The sequence below is a fragment of the Ovis canadensis genome, chromosome 1 (assembly GCF_042477335.2).
Source record: "Ovis canadensis isolate MfBH-ARS-UI-01 breed Bighorn chromosome 1, ARS-UI_OviCan_v2, whole genome shotgun sequence".
Lineage (NCBI taxonomy): Eukaryota > Metazoa > Chordata > Mammalia > Artiodactyla > Bovidae > Ovis > Ovis canadensis.
Genome location: NC_091245.1, coordinates 179,633,831 through 179,645,950, shown reverse-complemented (window position 1 = coordinate 179,645,950; position 12,120 = coordinate 179,633,831). Strand labels below are relative to the sequence as shown.

General features: G+C 37.4%; 1 protein-coding gene across 1 annotated transcript in view; it reads right to left on the bottom strand.

The window, feature by feature from the left end:
* Positions 1–12,120, bottom strand: part of CD96 (CD96 molecule) — a 102,291-nt gene that overhangs the window by 77,317 nt on the left and 12,854 nt on the right. Inside the window, exon 3 of the mRNA XM_069552942.1 lies at positions 8,621–8,745. Within this exon, the coding sequence (XP_069409043.1) occupies positions 8,621–8,745 (125 nt within the window). The remainder of the gene's footprint in view (positions 1–8,620; positions 8,746–12,120) is intronic.

The following is a 12,120-nucleotide window of genomic DNA, read 5'->3' as shown; positions in this document are numbered from 1 at the left end:
TATTTTTTAAAGAAATCAGGCTTAGGTTTTTTGCTTGTTTTGGGGGAGTTTGACTGTTATAGAGGAGGGATTTGTCCCTTCATTGGGAAAGATGGATTTGGTTGCAAAATGTCCCTGTAATCTATAACATCAGGAGATCCTGAGAGATTGTAGAGGCCCCAGATATAAAGGGGATGGGGCAAGAACCTGCATGTGAGCACCTGCTCTCATGGAGCAAATGGGAAGAGAGGTGACAAAAGGCAGGCAAACAATGAAATGTCTAGTGCTGGGAGAGAGAGAAGCAATACTATTATTGCAAATACAACTAATTACTATTAAATTATTATTACTAATACTATTATTATTTAGTATTACTACTAAATACTATTACTATGACCACAACTAAATCTTTACATTATTAGTCATAGCTTAAGTTTATTTAGCACCTACTTTTAGGTGCTGTGCCAAGTTCTTTCAAGTCTTATTTAATCCTTAAAACAATCTGAAATAAACCAAGGTTAGATAACTTGCTCAAAAGGTCATAGAGAGAAGGTACTTAAGTCACAGCACCAAGAAAGGGACAAAATGTCTCTGAGACATTACATCTTAATAAAACCAAACCATCACAAAACAAATAAAACAATTTTGTGGATTATCTAGAGTGAAAAATTTAAAAGAAACTCCAGGAAGCCAGAGGATTTTATATAAATGGGAGATCTTGGAGATATAGGCAGTTTGTTGATTGAAAGGAGCCTTTTATGATATGTTGAGCTACCTTTAGCTATTTCAAATCCTAAAAGATGATGCTGTGAAAGTGCTGTACTCAATATTACAGCAAATTTGGAAAACTCAGCAGTGGCCACAGGACTAGAAAAGATCAGTTTTCATTCCAGTCCCAAAGAAAGGCAATGCCAAAGAATGTTCAAACTACCACACAATTGCACTTATCTCACACACTAGCAAAGTAATGCTCAAAATTCTCCAAGCCAGGCTTCAACAGCATGTGAACTGTGAACTTCCAGATGCTCAAGCTGGATTTAGAAAAGGCAGATGAATCAGAAATCAAATTGCCAACATCCGCTGGATCATCAAAAGAAAGAGAATTCCATAAAAACATCTGCTGCTGCTGCTGCTTCTAAGTCGCTTCAGTCATGTCCGACTCTGTGTGACCCCATAGATGGCAGCCCACCAGGCTCCCCCGGCCTTGGGATTCTCCAGGCAAGAACACTGGAGAGGGTTGCCATTTCCTTCTCCAATACATGAAAGTGAAAAGTGAAAGTAAAGTCGCTCAGTCATGTCCGACTCTTAGCGACCCCATGGACCGCAGCCTACCAGGCTCCTCCGTCCATGGGATTTTCCAGGCAAGAGTACTGGAGTGGGGTGCCATTGCCTTCTCCGATAAAAACATCTACTTCTCCTTTATTGACTATGCCAAAGCCTTTGATTGTGTGGATCACAACAAACTGGAAAATTCTGAAACAGGTGGGAATACCAGACCACCTGACCTGCCTCCTGAGAAATCTGTATGCAGGTCAAGAAGTAACAGTTAGAACTGGACATGGAACAACAGACTGGTTCCAAATCGGGAAAGGAGCCAGTCAAGGCTGTATATTGTCATCTTGCTTATTTAACTTATATGCAGAGTACATCATGAGAAATGCAGGGCTGGATGAAGCACACACAAGCTGGAATCAAGATTACTGGAAGAAATATCAATAACCTCAGATATGCAGATGACACTAACCTTATGGCAGAAAGTGAAGAACTAAAGAGCCTGTTGATGAAAGGGAAAGAGGACAGTGAAAAACTCAACATTCAGAAACCTAAGATCATGGCATCTGGTCCCATCACTTCATGGCAAATAGATGGGGAAACAGTGGAAACTGTGACAGACTTTATTTTGGGGGGCTCGAAGATCACTGCAGATTCTGACTGCAGCAATGAAATTAAAAGAGGCTTGCTCCTTGGAAGAAAAGCTATGACCAACCTAGACAGCATACATTACTTTGCAGCAAAGGTCCATCTAGTCAAAGCTGTGGTTTTCCAGTAGTCATGTATGGATATGAGAGTTGGACTATAAAGAAAGCTGAGCACTGAAGAATTGATGCTTTTGAACTATGGTGTTGGAGAAGACTCTTGAGAGTCCCCTTGGACTGCAAGGACATGCAACCAGTCCATCCTAAAGGAAATCAGTCCTGAATATTCATTGGAAGGACTGATGCTGAGGCTGAAACTCCAATACTTTGGCCACCTGATGTGAAGAACTGACTGATTTGAAAAGACTCTGATGCTGGGAAAGATTGAAAGCGGTAGGAGAAGAGGATGACAGAGGATGAGATGGTTGGATGGCATCATCAACTCGATGGACATGAGTTTGAGTAGGCTCCGGGAGCTGGTGATGGACAGGGAGGCCTGATGTGCTGTAGTTCATGGGGTCACAAAGAGTCGGACACAAAACTGAACTGAACCGACCTACCTTTGGTGACAGGTGTCACAGAACACACCTCAGCTCTCACCTGATAAGAATGATTCTAGGGCATTTGTTCTACAAGAAAGACTGGTAGGGGATCTTGCACAGAATCTTTGTTCTTGGCTGTTTTTCCTTTCTTCTTTTGATAATTTTAAAAACACTGATGCGTGTGAGCGCTCAGTGATGTCTGACTCATGTGTGTGAGCGCTCAGTCATGTCTGACTCTTTGTGACCTATAGTCGACTCTTTACAGTCTATGGCCCTCCAGGTTCCCCTGTCCATGGGATTTTCCAGGCAAGAATACTGGAATGGGTTGCCATTTTCTCCTCTAAGGGACCTTTCTGACCCAGGATTCGAACTCTTGTCTCCTTCATTGGCAGGTGGATTCTTTACCACTGAGCCACCTGGGAATCCCTAAAATATTAATAAATATTTCTAAAACTTCATGAAATTTACAACTTGCTGCACCCTTAGAATAGAATGAGGAATGTAGATGGAATTAGCTAGTGTATAGGATACACCTACATGAGTCCTAACACTCCACAAATGTTCAATTAATACTAAATCACTGTCTTACAACCTGAACTGGATCAGCTTGCTGTGAATTCACGAGTATTTACTCTCTCCATGGTTAAATTAAACAATTACGGAGAGTACTAAAATGAACTCTTTAAAAATTAGTTTCTAATATGTATTGAACATAGGTACTGTGTTAAGTTAATCACCACCTCACACCACCACCATGGGGCTGGTACTATAATTATATAATTATGATAAAATTATAATTGTGTTATATAATTATCCCTTTTTGTGGATGACAGAACTAAAATCAGGCTGGGCAACATATCCAAGGCTGTATAGAATTCTGATACAAAAGGAAAAATGTGTGTCCTTATGTGCACTTAGCAAAATATCCTCCCATGTTTTGACATATCTAACAGTGGAAACAGTTAATAAAAACTCTACAGTTTGACATTTGAAAACTGATTTCATAAGTCATGCACTGTTCAATCTTTTCTCCTGTCCTTGTCAACCTTCATGCCTGTGGCCCTAAGAGGGCACCATGCCACAAAGACCCAGGAACCACAGGCTGATTGTGAAAATCTTGTTCCTTGAAGAGCATAGCAGGATCTCATAACAGAAGACACCTTGCCTTTATTTAAAAATTTGGCATTTTGTTTATCATGGATTTTCCGTAAATTTTGATTCTTGAAAGTATTGTGATTACTGGTTTCTTGGGGGAACTTCCTTAAATTTTGAAGCCAAGGTGAAGGCCCTACTCACTTCACCCTAATCCTAGCTCTTAGGTCACACTGCTAGCAGATTTGGAAACAGGATTTGAATGCGACAATCTCCCTCTAAAAGCCATGCTGTTAATGACTTTGCTTCATAGAGCCTCAAAAAGGCAGTAGAACTGACAGTCTTTGACATTTCTGCTGAGAGTCTGTTTGAGGAGAAGAACAAATTCATAAGAAAAAAACCCAGAAAATCAGTACCCATAGAAGGAAAATAAATGCATAAGGAAATGATAAACAGGAGTTGGATAAAATAATTAGCATGATGAGGGTTGGGAGGGGCCATATTGAATCATGGAAAACTTCTCCTGAATGTCTCTTAATGACCTGATAAACCCTAGGAGATAATTTGCAGAAGGGTTCCTATTTTAGTACTGGACTCAGAATTTTCAGTGCAGAAAAGAGACCATGGTACTATTTGATTTAATGAGGCTACCTCACCTCTGAGCTGCCCTGAGCTCCATGTCAGAGCAGGCAGTAGTGGCCACAGCACAAGGCAGGTGCTGAGTGTATAGAGCCCATTCAATAAATTCTGTGAACTGCATCTATTGATACTTCTTTATCTCCTAACTGCTTCTTATCTTCACTTTGCTCTATTTATTTCCCATCCACTCAGTGCTATCAAAACAGGCTGCTTGCAAAGCTCCCCATGTCCATTTTATAGAAATCCACAACGATATTTTTTTTCCAATCAACACAATTGGTTGTCAACATTTTGTAAGTTGGCTAACACTTCAATTTTGATTATGGTGAAGGTAGCTAGGGTCAGCTGCCATCAGATAGAAGGTGACAGCTTTCTTTTCTGAATAGCTAGGCTTGGAGGAGCCTGGTGGGCTACAGTCCATGGGGTTGCTAAGAGTTGGACACAACTGAGTGACTCCACTTTCACTTTTCACTCTCATGCATTGGAGAAGGAAATGGCAACCCACTCCAGTGTTCTTGCCTTGAGAATCCCAGGGATGGGGAAGCCTGGTGGGCTGCCATCTATGGGGTTGCACAGAGTCAGACATGACTGAAGCGACTTAGCAGCAGCAGCAGCAGCAGCAGCAGGCTTGGAAAACCAATATTGTTTACAGTGTGTGTGTACTGTTGCTTCAGTCATGTCCGACTCTTGTGATCTCATGGACTGTAGCCTGCCAGGCTCCTCTGTCCAAGGGATTCTCCAGGCAAGAATACTGGAGTGGGTTGCCATGCCCTCCTCCAGGGGATCTTCCTGACCAGGGATTGAACCCACATCTCTTATGTTTCCTGCATTGGCAGGTGGGTTCTTCACTACTAGTGCCACCTGGGAAGCCCTTTTTGATTTTCATTTACATGTAAAATATTACAAATAGTAAAGAAGAGAGTACAGAAAAGGTATATTTATAGAGAAAAATTTAAAGAAACAAGCCTCTAGATTCTAGTTGTATGCCTTTATCATTAGTATTGAACTGTTTGATATGTTTCTCACTTTCTATTCCTGATTTTAAAGAGAAAAGTCATGGGTTTCTCTTTATCCATCAAGTTTGGGAACAACCATCCCTCAACATCTCTTCCACCCTGACAAAGGGGGTGCTGCCAACGTGTGCTCACAGGTCCCAGGGTCTTGGTGAAACACATGTCTGCTGTTTGTTGGCTTTAATTATCCAGCTCAAAAATAACCTAAGAGGTTTTTCCAGGTCCATTTAGTCAGTATCAAATCATTTTCCCTCCATGTTGCTATTTTACATTTTTATTAAAGTTGTATTTCATGGTAAGAAACATGTCCAATACAGTTTTCTATCCCTGTAGGACCCAGCACTTAAAACAGATTCACATGTTTGTTAGACTGAACTGAAATTTATACTGTGGGAAATCAGGACGATAGTTTGGAATGAACACAGAACATTAGAGGGAATTGAGAAGCTCCCAGAATAACCCTGCAGAATTTCCCTGATGACTGCAGGCTCACGCCCCAGGACGTAAACTGGGAAGAATATCATTTGTTCTCTACAAACTGCGTTCCATCTAAAAACACACATTCTATTACTTTTTCGTCATCACATGCACACGGACCCTCAACAGACAGCCTCTGTGCTTACTTAGATACCTCTTGTCCTACAGAAATGTCAGATACACAGTTTGCACCAGATGCCTTTCTACTTCAGTGTAGTCATGATCCTGGAATGTAAAATTCCAGAATGCAAGGGATCTGCTCCATGGACACATTTAACACAGTCTCAGCATGGGATCAGGGAAGCACAGTCAATATTTTTATGATAACTGAAAATCCCAATAATTAACCTTTCCCGTGAAGGTCATTAACTGAATTAGGTTTTATAAAATTCCACATACAGAACATGGTTTTTGTTTTCCAGTGACTTAGATTAAACTGATTTTAGTCTGTCAAGTTGTTTCCAGGGTTTAACGCAGCTCTTGAAGGGAACATTCTGCAGCTCCAGAGTTACTGAGTTCGATAGACCCTTATACTGGGTTTCTACCCTCCTGAGCTCATCTTCATCATCTCTTTGTAACCTTTTCTAAAAGTCACATTATATCATATCTGCAAGAATGATTGGTTATCATTATGATTATTATGCTGGCTTAACAAGAGACTGAAGTACTAAAATATGGATTGAGGGGATATTTATATCCTCTGCAGACTTATAACAGTCATGACATAAAGAGCTGTGGTTTATTCCTTAATAATGGAAGATTAGATGATTTCATCTCAGACTTGCTGAATCCCACAGAGCTGGCAGGGTGGAGGACAAATGTAAATCAAAGGAGCAAAAAGATTTCAACATTTAAAAGGGAAATGCACAGTTGGAATTTAGTCAGCATATTTGCCAATACAATGTTCCCTTTGAAAAGAAGTTTCAAAAAGATTCCTCAAGTTGTCTCAGTTATGATGCATTCTTTAAAGTGAGAGCACGGCCTGAGGTTTCAGTAGAAGTTTAGGACTCACTCTCTCACTATGACCTTAGATGCAATCTCTCCATCCCTTATTTATCTCAAATGTCTTGGCAGAATTCAAAGATAATGTTTACAGAGCTTTCTTAGTTTCTTTGAAGACAATTGTTAGAAGATGTCTTATTAGTTATCTAGTCATTGATACTTCATGAGCTTCTCATTAACTAATCACACAGCCAGCATGAGGTTTAGTGATCACCCATTTAATAGGAAGCCAACAAATACCATTCAATTATTTATTAGATATTTACTGAATGCCTATAGTCAAGGCAATATACTAGATCTAAGGATTTTTAAAATGACTGATGCAGCTTTTTGCCCTGGAGAAGTTCAGTGTCACAGAAAAGATACAAGCTGACTGAAAACTTTAACAGTTTCTTGGAAAAACAGATTAGACTCTCTTCAGATAAGACAAGGATACTACAGATCAACTTAATAGCCAGCAAAAATCTCTAAGTAAAGCTTTATTAAATCTTAGTCTTTTTGATTACTATAAAATATTACTACCCCTATTGATAGTGACTTAGTGATAATTAGGGTGGAAAATTTTTGCCCATTGGTGGAAATATTAATAACGTAAACTAGGTATAGATACCGTATTTCCATTACAGTAATGTTTAGTACAGCAGGCTTCTGTCTTCTTGATCTATATTCTTAATTTTTTTTTTTCTAAGAACCACCTTATATCACATTAGTTAAGAAAAACTGATTTTTTAATGATGGGCATAATGTCAGGCAGGAAGTCTTACATTTCAGCAACCAAACCATAAAAAGGGGGAGCATACATTTTTTGACATGATAAACAGACACTAGCTTTTAGTACAATTTGAGAAAGGCATTTTATAATGTCTTTTGATCATACTAACTATCCAAAAAACATCTAGACAATAAAAAATTATTAGTAGGTTATATTTTAAAGCCTCCTTGAAAGTCAGTTATCTTGGATTTGGCACATCCTCAGAGAAATCTTTTTACATGAAGGGTCAGTTTCCAAGACGGTCCACAAAAGTCTACTAATTTGTAATATAAATGATCAACCATGCAAGTACAGTATTTTGCAGATGGTATCAGCTGCTATACTCATGGACATCTATTAGTTATGTAAGAATTTTAAAATCTTGTGTTTTCATTTTGATGAAGACCTGAAAAATTAATATAGTCATATTCTGGGTCATCAATCCCACCCATTTCATGATTCTCAAAATTGTGTTTATGGTAATCATAATTGTGTAAGGCTTGTGTTATCAACTGATTTAACAGTAGTATTAGAAGTCCACTCTATATATTGGTTAATAGCTGGATGCCATTTGGTTGACTTGCCTTGGAAAATTTCACATAAAAATCCATATTTCTGTTTTGTTTTATTCTTGTAAGTCAGAAAACATAGCTACCATAGGCCTGTCATTACCAGTGACGGTGATGGAGCTGGGCAGTGGCTGTTTCGTATAGACATACTGCTTCTCTCATGGACGTTTTCTATTTGTGTTTGATATGCATTAAGAGTTTGTGTTTCCCGGTCCAAGCAATGCTGTGTATTTTCCAGGATGTGGTAGTAGGGTTCGGGTGAAAAAAGGGAGTCTATGCCCCTGCACGTGTTGTGTGTAAACAAGCAAGTATGAGTAGGGGCTTCTGCTGGATGTGGCTCCTCTCCAGGGCACCATCACACTTCTTTCTTTCTGTTATCATTGTTGAGTATACAGCTTGAAATATAAACTAACCTTTAGGAACTATTTTCTAAGTCACTGCATTCAAAGACCCAGGGGCTTGCTGAGTTGGAAGGAATCCTGGTGGCCTCCCTTCCCTCCTCCAGACATTAACTCAACCTTCACATAATGCTTGTCTCTAATCCAGTGTGCTTCCTTCCCTATTATTACTTGTTATTCATCTTCACTTCATTAATATTTAAAGATCATGGCCATTATTCACTGAAAAGGGCAACACTTACCACCAGCCATGCAAAGGTGAGCACAGATGAAATTTCTAAGGAGGTGTTTTGAAAGCATGGTATTTCCAGAGTCCCATTTATCTCTATTTCTATTGTATGGTTGTTTCTGCATTCTTCTTGTGCCACTGTAACAAAACATAAAGAGGGAAAGACACGGATCTATGATTGGTCTGTAAAGTATTTTTAATCCAAGAAATGAGAACAGTTTTAGTATAGAGATTCAGCTATCTTCAGGGTACACCTATGAAGAGGACCCCACCACGTACAGTCCTCATTGTATAAATGGCATAACAGGGTCACTGAGAAGCACAGGGTTGTCTATCACTGAATAACTACAAGGAAACTGCCCTAACAGAATCCAGCTCACAGTTCAGTACATTCTTCTGCTTTAACCTCAAGTTGGTGCATTAGTCTTTAGATCATATTTCCTGGATCAGGTAGAATATAAAACATTATAATCTGGCCTCCATTGTCTTTTAAAATTTTTAATAGACAATTTTTTTTAGAGAAGGTTTATGTACACAGCAAAATTGAGTGGGAAGTACAGTTTCCATATACACCCTGCCCTATGCATGCACAATCTCCCCCATTATTGACATCCCTAACCACAGTGATGCCTTTATTACAATCAATGAAACTGGATCAAACACATCATCACCCAAAGTCCATATTGTATTTACATAAGGCTCACTTTTGGTGTTGTACATTCCATGAATTTTGACCAAAGTCTGATATATATCCACTCTTGTAATATCATATAGAACAGTTTCATTGACCTAAAAATCCTTTGTGCTCTGCCTTTTCATCCCTTCCTTTCACCAAACTTCTGACATATGCTGATCTTTTCACTGCTTTTATACCTGATTGTCTTTTTAGAGCTTACAGATATTTCTCCAAAGAAAAAAATCACACAGGAAAACACATCAGGAAACTCCAAGGAAGCATGTTTAATGAATTATTTTCATTTTTAAAGTGATATGAGATAGTTTTATAGTCTCTCTTTTGGGGAAAGTTATATACACATATATATACATTTGTGAGTAAACTATAATATCAGAAAATAATTTATAAATGACAACAATTCTATCATCTTAATATCCTGAAAATCTTATTCTGTTTTTCCTATATCTATACAAATCTTGTTTGTATGCAAGTTTTTTTCATACTTTGCAATTTTATTTACCAGCAAATGTTACCTATAGCTTAAAAGGCTTTGCATGATTCTTAAGCTACCTGTGTTTGAAATTTCTATTATATCACATACATACATCATAATTTGTTTAGCAATTTTCAAGTGTTGAATCATATGCTTTTTCAGTTTTTAGCTTATTTAAACTATTACAATCTTTATAGAAAGGTTCATCCTTAAACTAATAGTTTTCTTCTGACCATTTAACTACTTAAGATATATTCCCAGAAGTATAATTACTAGGTCATGAGGTGTGAACATTCTCCTTATTATCAATAACACATTTTTAAAAAACATGGGAATATTTCAAATGTTGTATTTTGCCTTGAAAGCTTTGCTGCCTTTCAAGCTCTTGTCAATATCAGTTGTCCTCTTTAATGATAACTCTCTCCTCCTGCTTTCTTAATTGAAGCCAGGCCTTCCCATTAGGGCCCAACTTCCCTGCATCATTCTCAGATAATGGTTGTTTATTTTCTTATATCCTTATTGCCTCAAGATTAGGAGGATTGGATCAGGGCCTTTCTTGCTCGCTATTGCTGCCTCCATATATTACTCCAACCTCAGAATTTAAAAACCAAAACAAAACAACAATAACAAAATTCCTGCCTTTTATGGTTGAAAGCATTTACTATAACAGCACTCCCAAATGGAGTTACATGTGTATCACCACCAAATTTTTTGGCCATATTTGCATACCACCATTAATACTATTTAATTTTATTCTTGAGATTATAATTGTTCTGCTTACATCAGTTTATTTTAAACAGAGACTGGCCAAGGCACATATTTGTATAGTTTATGAAGTCTACTTGATATGTAAATTCTATTTAAATGTGCATTACCCAAACACATAAGTAGTAAATTTTTGTAAAGTTTGTCCAGATTCTGAGAAGTTGGTAATACAAGTGGCATAACTCTAATATCCCTGAGATTCTTAGTAAAAACAGATAAACTAGCATAGTAAACCTATAGGCAATATCTATGGGAACACTAAATAACAATATAACATCATTAATAGTTGGGGACAAATCAACAAACCACTGTGGTGTAAGCAACTGTGCAAAAAGAAACAGGAAAGTCAGTGGCCCGTAGAACTAAGAACTTACCCCTCCTACCTTCTAGAAAAAAGTCAACAGACAGTCACTGGAAAGAAAGGCAAACTAATCTGAGAATAGCAGCAGAAACAGAGAAAGAAGTTTGTAGGCATCAAATTACCAGAGCCTTCAAGGGAAAAATGAAAAGGCTTGTCAGTGCTGGAGTAGAGGGGACTTTTCAGAGAATTCCCACTCTGAGATGAGATCCCCGGGAGTAGAATCCAAATTACACCAGACAGGCCCAACAGGAGAAAGCAAAGAGGCAATTTAGATAAAAGTGAGGGATAGGAGGAAAAGAAGTGCATCTTACAAAGTACAATGGCATATAATTTATTTTGAAAATAACAGAAGAGAGAGCTCTAGAGACACTGAAGACTCTAGAAAAGATGGCTTGGTGTACTCTTCTGTGATAAAAGTCAAAATCTATTTAACAAACATATTTAGAGCAATAGAAAAAAGTGGGTTGGAATCACATATAAAGATACCATAAGAAAAAAAGAGAATAGAGAGCAAAATAATATTCCTACAATAATAACAGCATATTAGAAAGACATGACTTCAAAATAAATAAAAACTATAACCCAATTATTCAAAATGAACTAAAAGAAATAAAATGATATAAGCTATGATAAGTTTTAGAAAGACTGCTAAATAAGTCATTTGGAGAGAAGAAATTCTATAGAAGATAAGTGAGAAAATTCAGGAAAGGGTTGGAAATAAGTTTTTAAAATCATTTCAGAAATTAAGAGCAAACTAGAAAAAAAACCAAGAATGTGTATTAATACAAAAGTTAATGCATTAAAAGAAATTTTAAAAATAGAATGAAGGAAATTTTTAAGTGAAATATTAATAAATAATGGATTTTATAAGCAAAAAGAGGTAAAAGAGATTCAAAGAAAGAGATAGGCAAGAAGATGGAGAATAAACAATACTCAAAGAAATAAACAATAGAAAAACACTGGAAATTATAACTCTAGCACAATTTCTTTTTTTTTTTTCCTAGTACAGTTTCTTAAAATGACTAGAAAATATATATTAAAAGATTATGCTGCAAAAGTAGGAAAATACTTACAGAATAGATACTAAGCATATTTTTATAAAAAGTGTTAAACAAAATTAGTTCTGGGGAAAGAAAATCAAATTGTTATTAATTTTTGGACAGTAATCCTTTATGCCAGAAAATAATATTGTAACATTTAATGGGCTTCCCTAGTGGC